The 18,199-nt window shown below is 53.4% G+C and overlaps 1 protein-coding gene across 3 annotated transcripts in view; it reads right to left on the reverse strand.

Moving 5' to 3' along the window:
* Positions 1-47: 47 nt before the first annotated feature.
* Positions 48-18,199, reverse strand: part of CPEB1 (cytoplasmic polyadenylation element binding protein 1) — a gene marked incomplete at both ends in the record, with an annotated part of 35,393 nt that continues 17,241 nt past the window's right edge. The window contains 9 exons of one of the 3 annotated variants that reach the window (XM_082488975.1): positions 48-158; positions 1,030-1,110; positions 1,363-1,457; positions 3,930-4,128; positions 5,335-5,471; positions 6,470-6,574; positions 6,682-6,795; positions 7,104-7,353; positions 8,995-9,221. In XM_082488975.1, coding sequence (XP_082345101.1) covers positions 48-158; positions 1,030-1,110; positions 1,363-1,457; positions 3,930-4,128; positions 5,335-5,471; positions 6,470-6,574; positions 6,682-6,795; positions 7,104-7,353; positions 8,995-9,221 — 1,319 coding nt within the window. The remainder of the gene's footprint in view (positions 159-1,029; positions 1,111-1,362; positions 1,458-3,929; positions 4,129-5,334; positions 5,472-6,469; positions 6,575-6,681; positions 6,796-7,103; positions 7,354-8,994; positions 9,222-18,199) is intronic. The other 2 variants (XM_082488976.1, XM_082488977.1) reach the window with 2 other exon arrangements.

Consider the following 18,199-nt stretch of genomic DNA (forward strand, 5'->3'; position numbering starts at 1 on the left):
TTCTTCCTGCGCCCGCGGCAGCTCCCCCCGGAGCTGCGGCGGCCGCTTTAGCTGGAGTCTCTGTTCTTCTGGTTGCGCATCAGCGGGCGGTGGTGACGCAGGACCTCCATGGAGTGCTGCCAGTGCCAGCAGGAGCGACAGAAGTACTTAAAGCAGATCTGCGGGGAGAGCAGAGGGGCAACGCCATGGGGCAGGGGGGTTTTCCAGGCAAGGCAAAAAACCAGACACCGGCCTGGCAGCGAAGCAGCATCCACTCCCTCCCTCCCTGGGTTTTGCAGCCCGGGCCAGCACAGTGGTTCTTTGGAGCGGGAGGGAGGGAATTTCGGCAATGCTACCAGAGGACACATTGTGCTGAGCTTCCAGCATGGCCACTTTTAAAAAGGTTTGGAAAAAAAAACAACAAAGAAATCAACAATCCGGATGTGGGCACTGGCTGGAAGCAGCCTCCTGGGGGCTGCAGCACCTCTGCCCAACACCTGGGCAGGGCCAAGGGGCAGCAGTCGGGCGCTGACAGCACTCCCGGTGCCATCACTCCCAGCAGAGCGGAGCACAGTGCTGCTCATCTCCCACCCAGGCGCTGCAGGAAGCTGCCAGACCCTGGCCGAGATTCCTTTGCCCTCAGCGAGCAGAGGTCAGACAGAGTCCCCTGCATTTCAGGCAGCCCCAGGACCAACTGCAGGGTGACAGCGCTTCCAGCTTGTCACAGCTTGCAGAGCCGCAGCCTCCCTGCTGCCCACGGCAGGCCTTGGCACTCTGGCACAGCACCAGTGGAGCCGCGGCATTCCCAGCTTGAGGCAAAGCTGCCTTTGCCTCCTGGCCAGCACTGGAGCTCCTCTCAGGAGGGCTGTACCTCCTCCAAAACAATGGTCCACCCGAGGTTCTTGCAGGAACACTTCATCCTCCCCACTTGGCAAGGGACAACGGGCAACCCCAGACACTACAGCCAATGCCACGGAGACTGCCCCTCCTTGAGGAATTCCCGAGTGCAGCAGCCAGGAGCCGAGCACAGCCAGCAGGAGAAAGCCTTACCTGGTCTCTGCAGAAGAAAGGGCCAGGCTGGGTGCTGCAGACTTGGCACATGGAGTCCTCCAGGTACGGGTCAATCTGAACCTGCAGGAGAAGCAGGCAGTGAGCACAGTGCAGTTCCAGGGGCAACTGCCCAATGCCTGGGCAGACCCACCAGCACAGACCCACCCCAAATCCATCAGCAGCACCCCTCACGGCTGGCAGAGCAGCAGTTCACCACCGCCTTCTGCTTCCACAGGGATACAGGGCAGGATACACGGGGTGCGGTGCTCCTGGCACTACCACCCATCCACACATGGATTCAACCCCCCAGGCCGCCCCATCAGCTCCACTCACCTTTTTAGTAAACTTGGTAGTTTTGATTTCCACAAACGCAGCAGTGACCGCCTTCAGATAGCTGCGCTGGTTGTTAAAGGTGACACGGCCAGACCCTGGAAGAAGCCCGACCACAAGTGTTAGACCGAGCCGGCACCTCCAGCAGGAACCGGGGGAGGCTGAGAGCAAGTCCCCAGTGCAGGCAGGGAAGCAGCTTTTGCAAGGAGATTGTATCCAAGGCCTCACGGCTCTGCCTGCCTCCTTCCTTCCCCAGGCGGTAACAAAAGCACGGCAGGCAGCTGAGAGCAGAAAGGCTTTTCCATGGACACCTCCAGGCTGGTTAAGATGTGAGCTTATGGGTGGCAGCGCTCCCAGAACCAGCAGCGGCCGGGCAGAGGGAGGGAGGCTGCCAGGGCACTGCTGAGGGCAGCGCAGCAGCGGGCTCCACGCCTGCACCTGAAATAAGCTGGTGCCGAGACAGCTCAGCAGCTTTTATTTTTGAGCCTCCCACTCATCCTGGAGACTTGCATTTTGCAGCTTCATTGCCAGTCAGCAGCGTTCCCGCACCACGCGCTTCCAGCCAAGTTTTGTTAAGCTCCAAGAAAACGTATCTGTGCTTACCTACGAGTTTCCCCCCCTCTTCGGTGTACAGGGGAGATTTGTCTGTCGCAAGACTGTCCTGCATGGTGGCAGATTGCTGGAGCTCAGCTCACCACTGACAGCCACAGCACGAAGTGTTACCCAGAACCCATTTCTAACTCCCTGCCTGTAGCATCACACAGGACACAGGCTGGAGGTCAGGGCTACACTGTCTACAGGGATTGTGGCTGCGCTCAGGGGGATCCTTCCTCTTCTAAAAGGCTCAATTCCACCTCCTAGCGTGAATCCCCAAAAGCTGTCCAAGCAACAGCTTTCTCTGCCAACCCAGATCGGCTGGTCTCAAAGGCAGCTCCTCAAAACTATGATCAGACACTGATTTCTTGCACTACGTGACTCCAGCAGCATCGCCCTCTACTCTAGATGATTCAGCACAAGGCAGGTTATACACAGTGGTCTTCCCTTGGGGAGCCTTCTGTCAAGCCAGGGGCAGCAGACAAGCAAGCACAGGAGATGCTTCAATCAACTCAAAACAAAATTAGGGTAGAGTTTAGTTATTAAAATGGAGTTCACGTTGCTGTAACTCTTCCAAGACAACTTCCAAGGGTGGAAGTGCCAGTCTGCTGTTGGGAGCCAGAGCAACCTGGGGTCTGCATGAAGTCACAGGAGATTTTAAGGTCACGCTCTAGGACAATACCAGCACAGGGCAGTTTGGTGTGCAAGACCTTATATATGGTCATACTAAGAATTTGCTTAAAGTCTCATACTTCCATCCCTTTAGGGCTGTCCCCCCAAAGCCACTTCAGCAACACAAGCATGTCCTAAATGCAGGCCTTGGGCACCAAGCCTTGACCAGAAAAGCCTAAAAGCTGTCCAAGGATGGTGACCAGCAGCAGACAGCTCTGCACTACCAAACTCTGATGTTGTTCCTGCCTGGCAACACACAGGAAATTTGGGGTCCCATCTTAAGTACTTGACTTGCCGCAGCCTGAGCCTGGAAAGCTGGACCTCATGCTCAGCTGTAGAGTTCTTCCATACAGACTAGTAAACTCAGTGCTGTCCCCTGTGGCCACCAGGGAGGTACAAGGGACACTGTTGGGACATGTTTCAGCTCCTGTGACACAAGTTGCAAGTGCTCAACTCCCATTTCGGAGGCTGTCTCAGCAGGGCATGACCTGCCCATCTCAAACACAGCCTCATCTGGGAGGTGGGACCCGAGAGGCTTCATACTTTCCACGTGCAAGAGCACAGTGGGTCTACCTGACCCAGAGGTCATGGTTTGGGGCAGCAGCCTTCCTCATGAGCAGAGGCAGCAGCTGAGCCTCCTTCCTGCCTGCAGGAGTTTGTGGTTTCAGCCCCAAAGGAGAGGAGTGCTGTCCAAGAGTCACACTCATGCCCAGCACCTCTGGCCCTAGGCAGGTTGATGCCCTGAGCAAAAGGTAGACATGCCATCCTCCAGTAGACCCAGTCAGGAGGCTCTGGGAAGCCTCTCCACTTGTGCTACCAGCTGCCTTAGAAACCCAAAGCAACAGCACCCTGAAGGGGAGCCAAACCAGGAGAGTGGGGACAGGACCCGGCCCACCAGTGCTGGTTCAGCTGAGCTGCCCACAGCCCTGCCCTGTTCCTGCTGCCCAACAGCTAGCACCTCTCCAGCAGGAAGGGCCAGCAGCCAGTGGGTTCCAGTTTGCCCTGACAGGCAGCAGGAGCCAGGGTAAGACCCACAATCTCAGCTCTGGGGATGGAAGAGTAGCTAAAGCAGCATCTAATGACCATTAAGAGCCCCAAACACAGGCATGAAACCCTTCAGCAATGCCTACAGAGATATTAAAAACCTTGAGCTGCTCTGGAATGATCTAGGACCTTCCAGTTCCCAGGCATGTCAGCTCTGCCAGCCTTCCCCAAGGTGCCCCGGCCAGTCTTTCCCCACTGAGGAACCAAGCCAGGGGCACTGCTGCGGCCTCCTCTGAGCATGCTGTGGGGGTGACACTTACCAATGGGATACTTGTGCTTGTCCGTGTCAATGCCAGCATAGACCACCCCTCCAAACAGGTCATACATGATGGCTGCCAGGGCCTCCGCATTCAGCATCCCATGCAGAGCCCCAACAAACACTGTCTTGCTGGGATCAAGCCGCTGTGACGGACTGCGCACAAAGTTGCTGTCTGCCAGCACCCATGGGATCACCTGCACCTGAAACCACACACATACAGGTCAGGTCAGCCAAGGGCCTGCAAAGCCACAGGCTGTGCTGTCTCCACAGTGTCCTCGGCTGACAGAAGCCATCCCAGATCCTCAGCTTTTACCCCCAACCTGTTGCTACTCAGGGTCTGTGTCTGAGGCTCTACAGCTGTGGAGCTCCAGCCTTGCTCCAGATGCCTCAGGAGAGCCCACAGGCCTGTTCAAGGGAACAAAACCAACTGCTACACTGCTCTGCTTCCAGCCAAACTGGAATCCAAAACACTGGTCCCTTGGGGCTGGCAGCCAGGAAGCAATCCATGCACGAGTAGATTTTACCAACCGCTGGCACCTATGTTTACAGCCCAGTCAGATGTCTCCTTGCACAGAAGACCGTTATTGGAAGAGATCGATGAAACAACCCACCCACTGCCAATTTTGACAGGAGCTTCCATCTGCTAGACAGCTGATATAGGGCTCTGAAGAGGAGAAACTTCTGCCAGAGCTAAATCACCATGCATGAAAGTGCTGCCAAAAGCCAGACACCAGGAGAGCTGTCTGGAGTGCAATTAGTCTGCACCTGTCTAGATAAGAGCTGAATCTCAATTCTTTAACTCCAAAGTCACACAGTTGTACCTGATCTATAGCTAAGGTCCTCCTTTACTGGAAGGCCAACCTGAGCCTCCAAGAGGCTCCACAGCTCAGGTCAGCCAAAGGCTGTGCTGGGAGCAGCTACAGTTACAGCTGTGGATCCAGAGTATCTGCCTGTGGTGAGCATGAAAGCCATTCATTCTGCAAGCAGACGAGATCTAATAAAGTACCAAAGGGATCAAAGTCTGTCTCCACAAGCAAAGGTATTATGTTGAACAAAGCACGATGCAGTAGAATCCCCGTTCCTGTGCTCCACTCCAGGTAACCAAAGCAGCTCAGCTTCGGGAAGTCAGGGTCTCCCACAGATCCAGGAGCTCCAGGTCACAATTCCTGACAGAAGCTGTTGCAAAGGACACAAACACCAATCTGACACTTCCCTCCTTGCTTGTGTCCAGCCCTACTGCAGGAACACATCCATTAAAGATGGCCAAGAGCCAGTTTGACTTCTACTGCTCTGCTTCAGCCCTGCTTTCCTGGAGCAGAGTTAACACTGTGCACCCCCTTGCCTCCAAGGACCTCATCAGCATCCCCTGTTGTCACCTGTAGGGCTGCTCTCATGGGTCCGCTCACCTCTTTGCAGCGCATCCTGCGGCTGGACATTTTGAAGTAGTATTCACTGAGCCCATCAGGGCTCAGCAGGTCCTGGGAGCACGCCTGGAGCAGAGAACGCACAGATTTCTCTGACTCAAACACCAGGTAGACATATCCTTTAGAGGCGAAAGGAAAGAAACAGTTGTTAGAACCGTAGCAGAGGAGAAACAGATCATCCCAGTTTGCAGACATCCCCAAAATCACTCTCAGATGCCACCAAAAGTATCTGCACTGCATTTCTCTTGCTGTCCCCAAGGCCTTCTAGGGGAGGGCAGAGATTTGCAGCACCTGTCCCAGCAGACTGTACATACGAGATCCACCTGTGATGCACAGAGCCCAGCAAAGCTGGGGAAGAGCCCAAATTCAGCACAGCACAAGGCTGCCTGGCCGTGGGGGACAGGTTTACCCACATCCAGTGCCATGTGGGCCACTGTCCCCCATGCACAAAGCCACATCTAGACATGACAAGTGGGCACCACCCACCTGGTCACAGCGTGATCTGCAGGAAAACAGACTTGGCTTTACATTTAGGATGTCTTGGCCCAGAAACTTAAGTTCAGGGTTTTAAAGTCACTTCCATCAGTGCCAGCACTCTGTACCTCACATTAGGCACCACCCAGCCTACAAAGTAGTCACTCCTTACCCCATAACTCGTTACTGCTTACACAACACATCAGCCCAGCTCCTTCAGATAGCATTATGCCCCGGGGCTGCTCGGCTCACCAGTCCCCACAGCCTGCCAGCTTGCTGCAGACACACACTGGGATTCACTGTGTGCGCCTTATGCCAAGGGTGTGCGTACTTGGGGTGCTGGCACTGGCAGTGGGGACTAGCAGCTATCGCCCACCACAAGACAGCCCCACGTGGGACTCCGGAAGCACCAGAGAGCAGTTTCCCCCCACCCCATGCTCCTGCCCAGCCCTCCTAGGGACAGGTGGGGACGCCAGGTTTGAGGTGACAGTGCTGTGCAACCCTGGTGCTGACCCATGTGAGAGTGGGAAATTTACCCTAGGGTGCTCTGTACCATCCAGTCACCAGCATGCAGCCGTACCATCCCAGCATCCGTGCTGTAACATAGCATGGGAAAAAAGTAACCCTACCATGTCACTATTACCTTTAGGCATATTACCTTTGGGAGGGCAGCGTGGGTGTTTGCCATCCTTACCAGGCCACTCCACACTCAGTGAGCCAAAAACACGGAAGGTGTTGATCAGTCCAGCTACAGACAGAAAGAGACAGGTCAGCGTCCCCCCCCAAAAAGCTCTATCCTACACCCTCCTGATGTCAAAAATCCAAGGCCTCAGTGCAGGGCCAGGGGCTGCTCACCTTCCGTAATGTCCCATGGGACTCCTCCCAGGAACACTTTGCAGGAGTAGATGGGGTTCTTGTAGTTTCGGGGAGGCAGCTGCCCGCTCCAGGTGCAGGTTGCTTCATTCACAGCTGGGACAAGCATAAGCAACACTCAGTACAGGACCATTCCCTTCCCTATCTTCCACAGGTCTCCAAGTGGATCCCCATATTCCACAGCTCAGCAGAGCTGCAGCAGCGACAGGCAGCTGCCCATACATCCTGCCTGGTTTTCTGCCAGCAATTAGACCCAACATAAGGCTTCTCCACGGAAAAAGGTAAGATCTGATGCAAACTCTTGCCCAGCCACATCATCTGCACAGAGCCCACCTACATGCCCTCCCAGAAGCACAGGGCCATCACCATGCACTGAAGCCTGTGAGACCCATCATCCAACTTACCTGCTGCTTGCCTGTGAAGCCTGGCTTCTCTTTCGATACTGAAGGGGTCTTCTGGAGAGTCCAGGAGATCCCAGGAAGGCCACGCAGATGCTCCAGGCCATCTTTTCGATGCACTGGCTGGGGAGGAAGTGACTGCAGCCAGGGCAGCTTGATCTTGATCCAGCCGGGACCCCACTCCCATCTTTAGGGGGTCTCTTGACACCCCACTGAGGGGCAGGAAGGGCAGAGGTGGGGAGATGCGGAGGCTTGACTGCAAGAGAAATTCCACATTAAAACCCAGATTCTAAGTAGGAGCATGTAATAATACTGGAGATCCTGCATTGCCCTGGGGCCCTTCCCTCACCCACAGCAGAAGGGACTCTTGGTGATCTCCTCTCCCAAGACCCTCTGAGGTCCGGCAGAGGCAGGAAAGCAGCCACCTCACCTGTCCCAGCAGCCTGATGGGATCCCAGTTTCCCTGGGAAAGGCACGTCCCTACAGCCATTTCCCGCCAAAGCCCAAGCCAACTTATCAGCAGTGAGTATCACTAAGCAGAAGACACACTGCAGACCACAAAGCCAACAGCTACCCCTCACCTGCAGAGCCTCAAGGACAGCTGCCACCCCAAGGGAGCATCAACCACTCTGGGAAGAGCCTCATGTTTTGCTTTGGGCTCTGCCTGCAGCAGGCAAGGCTTGCCAGCAGCACCCATGAACTCTGCAGGCAACCAGCTGGCTCTTGATCTCCACAGACCAGCTCCCAGGGCAGCCTGACCAGGGTGTGGGCTCAGCTGGCTGCAGACCCCACTGCTCACAGGTTTAACATGCCTCTCCCAAGGCAGAAGGAGTAAAAGCACGGATTAATGGAACAGCAGGGATGCGAGACACTGCGCAGCTTAGAGTGCCAGCCGCTCTGCGGATCCAGCCGTGTGCTGCTGCGGCACAGCCGCCCACGCTAAGGCTGTGCTGGGGAAGACCTGACCTTCACAAACAAGACCAGCACTAAACCCCACTACCCCACACCGCCTGCCATCATCAGAGCCTGGGGTGCTGCAGCCACTTAAAGCACCCCTGCTTGAGATCCTGATTCTCCAAGATGGAACATAGGAAAAAAAAAAAAAAATCAACTCCACATCAAGCCAACTGTGTCCTTCATGCCCACCCCAACATGGGGGTCAAGGCCACAGCAGAGCAAGGAGCAGCTCAGCCTTGGCTTTAGCCACAGGTCCTGCAGAGGAGCCACACAGTAGTGTCCGCAGAGCTGGCCGGAGCCAGGCTGCCCTGCTGGCACCCAGAGCTGCCGCTCACACTGCAACACAGACCCAGCGGCACAGACTGGGTCAGCAAGACAGACACTCGCCTCGCTTGCTGGCTTCCAAATTTAGCTACGCTTTAGGGAACGGGAGCAGGCTAGACCCAGTTTGCTCTAGAAGAAACAGCCCTGAGATGGAGAAGTGCAGTCAGCAAACAGGAAGGGCAATGAAAGGCAGAGACAGGAGCTCCTGAGAAGCCCCGAGACAGCTGTGCTGATCGACCACCTCCCTGTTGAGATCAGAGCATGGACACCCTCCTGCCACACACCAGCTCAAGCACTCACACCCCTCCGGGAGCTACTTTAATCCATTAGGGCTGCAAGCACAAAGCCAAAAGGCCAAAACATTATTTAGAAGAAAAAAAAAAAAAATAAGGATAGTGCTAGTCTGTGCTGAAGGACTGCGTGAGCAGCCCTTCTTCCAAACCCTGGGCTGCAGAACCTCACTGTGTCAGTGTGTGCATCACAGATCTCTCCAGTGCTCCCTTCCCTTCCTGAGCAGGCAGGGCTGCGGCTTGCAGCCCCCCCCAGCTCTCCAATGTTCCCCCAAAACACAGCAAGACACCACAAACCACAGAGTGCGTGCAGGACCCAAACTTACAATCAAGTCTGAGAGGTGGTCAGAGCCAGAGCTGAACCCACTGGTATCTGAGTCCGAGGGGCTGCTGGAGCGGGAGTCCAGGAGGGAACGGGAATCCAGGCGGGAGTTCCTCAGCGTCGGTGTGGAAAACTTTTCTGACAGGTCTGAACCAATGGGGTCTAGAGGCAGGAAACCCAGCGGGGGCTTCCCCAGGACGTTCCCAAGAGGGTTACTCAGCATGCTGAGAACTGCAACAGAGAAAGAGCCTGTCAGTGCTGCAGCATGACACACCTCCTTCCCTCCTGGCTCTCGTGGCAGAGGCCCAGGAAGGTACTGGGCTTCCATCAGCCCACAAACAGCTCATCTGGGAGGTGGCACGTCTGGCAGACACCAACCCTCTGCACCACTCTAGAAAGGCTGCACGGTCTTTGCCATCAGTTGCAGCACAGTGCTGCACAGCTGGAGCCAGCAGCAGCAGCCTGGTGTGGCTGACAAGCACAAGGGTGGGTTACTCTCCCCAAGGCTGAGATCAGCCAGGAGATCCCACTTCACCTGGGAGCAGAACTGGAGACCCCATGTCCCAGTTATGGACCTGAGGTGCTCCAGACAGGTCCATGCCCTGACGCTGGCATTTCTCTCTGCTTGAGCTGGAGAAAGGCAGGACCTGAAGTGGGGGACAGCTACCCATGCAGTTTTAGCAGTGGGGAGCACAGGCTGGGCCCACAGGCAGCATTTGCTGCACACACCGATGGGCAGGCTGAGAAGAGAGAGGCCTGGCCCATTAGCAGGCATCTGCAGGCTTGGAGGTGGGACACCGCACGCGTCAGCCCTGACAGGAGCTGGCTACGGGCACCCAGCTATGTGCCAGCCTGGCCTGCTGACAAAGGAGATGCTGCACAGTCAGCGGCGAGCACCGTCCCCGGTATGTGTTCACAAGCCTGTCTGGTCAGGCCTTTGCCCAAGAGCCGATAGACGAGTATGCACCAGACTGCTTCCCTCGCACAGCAGCAGGTTTTCCTCCCGCTGAGGAGAATCGAGGCAAGCAAGTTCTTCCCTACAGAGCCGCTGCCCCCAAGGGAAGCACCAGGCCACTGAGGTATCGTGAAAGCCCTGTCCTGCTCTGTGGGTCAGTGGTACGGGGCCAGCTGCCACCCAGAAGGAGAGGCAACACAGGGCAGGCTTGGCCACCCGGGATCTCACGGGGGCACGACACCAGCCAGCTCTATTCAAAAGGAGCAAGTCTCAGCAAGCTGAATGTGTCCCCAAAGCAAATGAAAAGAGCAAAGCATTCAGAAATGGTTTTAATTATTCAGAGGCTGCAAAACAAGGCAGCTTGCCCTGAAGCTTTCAGTTTTCAGCAAAGCAAGTTTGGGATCCACTTGATATCCCTCCAGCCCCACCTGATCTCAGCCAGCTAAGACCACAAGATTTTTAACCCAGATTTTCAGGTAGCTCTTGTACAGGAGAGGATTAACAGTCCAAAACACTGCCCAAACCAGGTGCGCAGAAAAACGCTACTATGAAGTGCACCATGGTCAGACACCAGCAGCAACTCAGTGCCAACACCAGAGGAAGCTGCCAAGTGTGGCTGAAGCAAGATGCTGGGATATACCTGTTCCACGCAGTGTTACCCAGCAGCATACCTGCAAGGGAGCTGGCATCTCTAGCCCCACACTAGAGCATAACTCAAAACACCAACAGAAACCCCAGACAGGTACAGGTGGGTGCTTTACTTGAAGCATCCACCTCAACCTGAGGCAGAGCTGGTCCACAGGAGCCATCAGCGATAGTCACTGCATCTCCCCACATCTGCAGAGCCTTTTCCCTGTGAGTTTCCCCAGCAGAGGTGCAGATCCATTTTGGCTATGGCACAGGACTCTGAACTCACCTCTGACAGCACTTGGAAAGGGACCTCCTGCCCTCTGAGTATCTGCTTGCCTCTCCCTGACAGCACCACCTGTGCTTACACCCAACCCCACAGCCACGGAAAAGCCTCACTGGCCCAGCAGTACTTACCCTAGGCAGAGCTCGAGGAGCAGCACCAGCCCCGTTAGCGGCAGCGGGTAGCGAGGGAAAGCTGCTGCAGATGGCTTAAGCCAGGGAGGAGACTGCTCCCTCCTAGTCACAGCACAGAGCAGGGCAGAGCATCTCCCAGCCCAGGCAAGCCGCACTACGCTGGTTTGCCGACTTCTCTGAAGCCACGTGATGTGTTTAAAAATACAGCCAGTGTATTGTTCAAGGGAGACAGCTGAATTTGTTAAACAGGCTCAAAAATCTGATTAGTCACTAAACAGTACAAGAGTCAAAGCAAAGCAGCTGATCCCACGGCCCAAGCCTCACCACCGACAAACACTCCGGCCCTGATGCCCTCCCTCCTCCTCAGCCATCGAGCAGGGTGGGTTTGTAATGCCAGGCAGCAAGCAGCCCTGCACTGACCCCACGCATGCAGCGTTCCCAGACACCTGGAGCAGCAATGCCATGCAGATTGCTACCAGGCAATGCTGTCCTGCAGCTCATCTCCTGGTTATCTGAGATGGGGGACCAGAATCCCATTTGGGATGCATCAGCAAGGGTTCAGGGGCTCATCAGGAGCACCCAAAGGTGTTACAGGGTCCAACTACTCTGCCCCACTTATTTCACCCTCATCTCTGCCACCACTCTGGCTTGCTACAGCCACTGCTCACACATTTGCTCCCAGGATCACTTAGCTCTCACCACAGCTAGAAAACCAGTAAAGCCAGTATGAATGCATTCAAGTAGCAGGATTACTGGCCTTTCAAGGGATCTACTGTCTGGGCATCTGAGTTTCAGCACCTACCACCAAACAAAATCCTGCCGGCTACAACTGACCCACCACTAACCTCTTGTCCTGGAAGCACTGACATCCTGCTGTTAATGCAGATGGATTTCATCCACTCCAGAAGTTTGACAGGTCTGCACAGGCAGCGCTCAGTTACACGCTCTGTGGGCTACACTGAGCTCATGGGAGACCCCACATCACCCCAGTGGGTCTGAGTCAGCTTCACTTGATACCTACACCCGCTCACGGGGACATCAAGAGGAAAAACTGCGAGCCATGCTTGGCCTTTCCTCCTCCCGCACTTGCCTAGCAATCAGGTTGTGTTCCCTGAAGCCAGCCTTTGCAGGTAGCCTAGGAAACATCAGCATAAGAGATCAGATCTTATTTCTCACCGCCCCAACCCAAAGGCATCCTGCTTTAACTCCCTGCCTTAACCCACTGAACCCCCTCCTGGGGGATGGGGCACAAAGGATGCTCATCAAAAAAAAAAAAAAAAAGCCCTCAAAGTCATTGGGGCCACAGCTCTTCCAGGGAAAGTTGGCCTTGTCTCCCCTCCCAAGCAGACAGCTTGCAGAAGAGAAAAAGACGTTTCCAATGCACATGCAAGATGCATCAGCAATTTCTGGTTGTCAAGCGCATTCCTGAAGATCCCAAAGTGAAGCAGCAAACATCAGGTAAACTACTCAGACTACAAAAAAAACCAAACACACAAACAACCCTAAGAGCAAACAACTAAGTATTTTGCACATATACAGGGGAAATTTTAACAGAAGGGTCAACACGAGTCCCATTTGTCTGCTCATACACAGTGGCCCTGCTGTCCAGAGCACGGCAGTTTGCAGAGAGCTTCTGGAACTTTTCATGCCTCTGCTCGGAGCTGCAAGAGAGGCACATGCCAATGCTCCTTTGCAGGGGACAGCAAAAAGAGGTAGCTTTTAATAGAAACTCAGCTCTGACTTTTGACTCACTGCTGCAGCTTTAATGACTGGATTCGAAGCCAGCATGCTCCATCTTTGAGCATGTCAGCCAAGCACTGACAGATTTAAGAGCTCTGTGGAGCAGTCTCGATACCAGCATGGCACTCTTCCAGATCGCAGGCGCTCAGGTCACTCTCTAGAGAACGAGCATTTTATGAACCACTCCTCCTCCTTAGTCGAGCTTTCCCTAGTAGATGCTACCAGGACAATGCTGCTGCAATACATCCTCCAAACTCCTGCATCATCCTGAGGCCCCTAAGGATACCAGGGGGAGCACGTGAAAGCATCTTGGACCCATCACACCCAAGCGGGTGACTAGTTTCAACTCTTCATCCCAACTCTGTCCTGTAGACCCCAAATCATCTTTTAAACCCAGTTACCAACTACTGAGCCACTACATTTAATGTGAACTTACCCAATCTCAGACAGATCACTCCACCAGCACAAGCTGTGGTTCACAGCACACACCTTGGGAAAGGTGCCCCAACAGCAAGACGTCCAATGCCCAACCCAACCAGCCTCAGAACAGCTTTTATTCTTCCATGTGCTGGCTAGACTTGCCATTTAAGCTTTTCAGCACCTGCTCAGGACCTTGAAGCATACAACTTTCTTCCCTGCATACTATAATTTACAGCCATTTAGGAATTAGACCTTCCCAGTAGCTTTGACCAAGCCCATTTTACAAGAGATGGGTGTAAAGATGAGCCCTAAGGAGCCAGGCTTACCAATGCTGGTAGCTCAGGGAAGGGCTCTGGGTAAATAAACCACCTTACCACTATGCTGATGACATGATGCTTTAATGCCTTGAATAAGACCTTAAGATAAGCAGAACACTACACACAGGGCTTCCACCAAATTTATTCCTGACAGCTTGAGTAGACAAGAAGCTCTGCCACTATTAAGCTGTCCTCTGAACAAGTACTTCTACTTTAGCTTGGGTCTGCAGGAGACCACCCAGCAGAACAAGCTGACAGCACATTCACAGAGTAGTGCTGATGCTCTTCACTCCTTGGCATGTCAGTTTTAGTCAAGTTACCTGGAAACAGTCTTGCCCAGAGCAAAAAAAAAAAATCTCAATGCTCTCACCTTGCAGCCGTCCAGGTCCTTCTGCTCAAGATCTTTCCCCACACTAAGAACATCAGTGGAAGCTTCCCCATAGAGGAAAAACACCATTTGCCATAGGGAGACACACATCACAGCCTCTTCACAAGCCTGAAGGCACACATAACTGCATGCGTGCACACAAGAAGCTCCTGCTGAGCTGAGCAACATGCCAGGCCTCAGATTCTTATAATACTAGTGATGTCTAGGACCTGCATACTTAACACGCAGGCAGTTGGACACCGCATTTGGCAGTGGCACCAGGTGCTAGAGGAGGACATGCACGCGCTTTTTGAAGTCATGCTCTGAAGATGTGTTCTAGCCTTTAAAAGCTCACTGCAGGGCTGGAAGAGAAGCTTATTTAGAAGGGACCAGGACTTGCCTGAGCAGGCATATGATGCCGAGGTCTTCAGAAGGTCCCTTTTACTGGCTGGCACCACCAGCAAGGTTAGACAGAGGGACATTTCAATCTTCTGAGAGGATATAGAAGTTTGTCTGTGGGAGATTACTCAGCACAGGAGAGATGGCAGATTGTCAAGACATCCCCTTCATCCACCAAGTTACTACTTACACTCAAAGTCCGCCCTTCTGCCCTGGTCTCCTTGCAGAGGCAGGGGTGAAGGAAAGCTCTTACCAAGAGAAGCAGGGCAGCAGAGATGGGTTTCAGTGCCACCATGCTTCTGCTTCCACTCAGAAACACCTGCCATGCCCAGAGGCTGCAGAACCATATGCACATTTGGGGCAGGGTGGCAAAGGAGGGAAGCAGCGTGACCAAGGCCCTGGAGACTGAACACAGTGCAGTTTCTTTTGTCATTCGGCAAATAAGCTTGTAAAGAAAAAAAAAAAAAAATAGGCTGATGTCCCAAACAATAGCCTGCTGCAGTTCCAGAAAAACAGCTCGTCTGCAGTTTTTGCCGCCCAGCCAGACTCTACCCTGGTGGGGTGGGAGCAGGCTGAATGTTTTAGTCAGCCAAAAAGCAGCACCTCCTACAGACACCAAGCAACTTCATGGCAAGAGAAACATTTGCATGTCTGAAAGGCAAACGGGCACCTTAACCACCTCCTACAGCTACAGTTAACATCTCTGTAGTTATGGCAGCGACAAAGCCAGACAGGCTGCCAGAGTGAGTTTTCCCCCTCCGTGACACACAAGCACCAAGCTGCTTAAAAACACAACCCGCTCACCGCAGAGGAAGGGGTGATCAATACTCCAGACTAATCTTAAGTGAAGTTTTAGCACTTCACGCCCGCAGCCATGGGACCTCACACTGCCTGCGAGGAGCCAGCACGCCTGCAGCCGCAGCATGGGGAGCGCAGGGGAGACCAACTGAACCAAGCCCAGCAGAAGCTGCGATGACAGTTGTGGGGCTGCAGCACACTGTACGGGAAACAGGCTTTGCCTGGCACAGGGAAGGCAGACATTGGAATCCTCCCTCTCTATTCGCTCCTTAACGAGAAGCTACAAGGAACAGCCAGGCTGTTACAGGCGCACAAAGAAACAGGGAAAAGCTGCAGTAAGAGAAGTAGCACAAAGATTTCTTCCTCTTAAGTAAAGCAGCCATGGGACAGGGCCCAGAGAGGTAGGAGGGATCTCTATCAGAGAGGCCCTCAGAGCTCATCTGAGCAGCAGGCGGGATACTTCCCGAGGTCTCATCCAGCTTAAATACTCCCAATTTGATTATACTCCCATTACTTGATTGGGGAAAGAAGTCACCACTGTTATGAGAAAAGCCACTCAAAGTCAAGATGTATGCACCCTCTTCCAGAGCAGTACATCACAACACAAGTCTGTCATCTTGAACCAACTGCCACTGTTCAAGAACAGCAACTTCCAACTGCAGATGTGATCAAACCAGCAGTAACCACCGCCTAAACAGGAACCACAGCACAGGCCTTTTTGTTCCTGAACTACTAAAGAGGAACCTCTGCCCTGACAGATTCTTCATTTGGGGCAAAGAAGAACTGAGGATATTCGGGAAGCTATTTCTGGTTTGCTAATAAGGGGGCAGGGGAATAAGAAAAAAAAAAAAAAAAGGCAGCACGATCCACAGAATTAGAGTCAGGACACCTGAGGTCTATTCTTGGTTCTGGCACCAACATGGTAAGTCACTTCCCCGGTGTGCCCTGAAAAATGGAAGCAGCAGCAGAACTAGGAACACAGAGCAGCTTATTGTATTAACGTTTGAGAGCACCGGTCCTCCTCCTGCACCGAGAGAGTGGAACCTGGCTGACAAGCATCGCTGCTTCTTGTGGCAGAGAATTTACTACTGTGTTTCTGGGAAGGGAAAACAGATGCCCAAGGTAAATACACTCAGGATTGGGAAGTACGCAGGTAATTGCATTCACTAAGCAGACCGCCACAACTGCGTTTGTCTTTAAAAAGATCAGAACACTGAAATACAGCAGGGTTTAACATGTATCAGTCCCGGGGAGATTTAAAAGCCAACATATTCAGGTCAAATTCTGCACAACAAGCTTCAGCTTCACAAGCCTCAAGAACAAACACTTCTATATTTAAGTACCAAACTCCTCTCAATTATCTGCTGCAACGTCCAGGGTGCAAACTCTGCAGCATGTGTTACTTTATGTGCTAACAAGGATGAGAGTGACTCATTTTCACCACTCAGCTGCGTTGCAGTTGGTGGGGTGTCAAGTCCATCAGGATACCACCTTTAGAAGGTATGTTCTTTAGAGGGGGATTGGGGGGAGCAGGCTGTTGGCCATACTCCTTTGGGCAAGGAAGCAGGCTGCAGTGAAGGAAAAACAACTTAAAGACAAGCTTTAGTACCCAAAGCAATCTTATTTGAAAAATGGCACACAAGCCTCACTAAGGCATTCAGCTGGCATAAAGCCACATATTTCATCACTAGGTTGGCACACCCAGCACCACCAGTAATGCCTGCAGGTTTGCAGTTACCTTCCAGAGGTCTGCACGCTTCAGGTACAGCATCACAGCTTTAGGGGTTTGTTTCATCCTTCATTCCCCCTGTGCTCTTGGAAATAAAAGAAGCCAGAGGGGCAAGGAGGGAAGCTGGGCATTTCTCTGTGGCCATCTCAAAGGGATGGTGGTGGCTGCTGTGTCTGAGAGCAGCCTCTGAGCTGGCAGTAGCACAGACATCACCTGTGATTCAGCTGTTTTGCCAGCGCCTAAGGGGCCCACACACAAGGCGAGTGAGCCTGGAGATGTGGACACAAGGTGTTGAGATGGAATATGCAGCACTAGCTGGAGATGCCCTGCCCAGCACCCCTGCCCTCAGCCTGCACCCTCTGGGAGGCTGTTAATTCAGCCTTGCAGTGGCACTGCACAGTATCTGTGCTGTGACAGCTCAAGGACTAGGACACCTTTTGGACGTGGATCATTTCAGAGCCAGCTTAGTAGAGGTGCCCATTTAAACAGGCCTTGTTCTGGGAACACTGAAGCAGCCCATGAGTTAGTTTCTTCAGCCCCCTCCCCCCCCCCCGCTTCAGGCTGTGTTACTTTTGCCACCTCCAAGCAGCTTCCCTATCCTGCTTTGAGCAGGAAGGTGGACTAGATAACCTCAAGAGGTCCCTTCCAACTTGAGTTACCCTATTACTCTAAAAAGACCTGTCAAGAGCACCACAGAGGGTCTAAGATGCCCTCTTAGAGGAAGTCCCACACACAGTCACCGCACGAGAAGTCAGCTAGAGGGATTTCAGCTGTACGAACAGGCCAAACACTCTCTGCTGGCTCACTGGCCTTGCCCCTAGAGTCACCGCAATGACAGGTCACCCCAAAACACCATGCTACACAGCTTGGTATCAGAGCAGCACGCTGTGCCCATGCACATCGCAGCACCAGGGACAAACTCAAGTCTAAGGCAGGAGCAGATGAACCCAGAGGTGGGGAAGGGGAGGAGTGGGCATCAGGCCAACCTTCTGCTACAGGCAGTGCCAGCACACAGGGAGAGCAGCTCCAAAAGCCTTGTGGAAGCCCAGGCAGTTCCTTTACCCAGCTCCAGGTGGAAGAATGAAGACCTGCACACACTGTGGAGCTTGTAACGAAGGCACTGAGCCAAAGACACATTCAGGGCCTCTTCTGGAGAGCTACCATATCACCACTGATGAAGATGCAGCAAAAAAAGCCTTTCATGTCTGCTCTGCCCAGCAAGCACACATCCCATCTTCTGCTTAGATATGTAGCAGTGCATGGGCTGGAGGAAAACCTACCTGCTGCATCTCTCATTTGACTGGCACAATTTTGGGTACAAATCTCACCCCAGGCCAGAGCTTGGACACACTTAAACCACCCTACCACTACCTCCAATATCAATCGCAATAGGAAAGAAAAACTAAGCTACGAGTTGCCTGGAGCAGCTTAGAGCCAAAC

Source organism: Vanellus vanellus (assembly GCF_965231255.1).
Source record: "Vanellus vanellus genome assembly, chromosome: 11".
Taxonomy (NCBI): Eukaryota; Metazoa; Chordata; class Aves; order Charadriiformes; family Charadriidae; genus Vanellus; species Vanellus vanellus.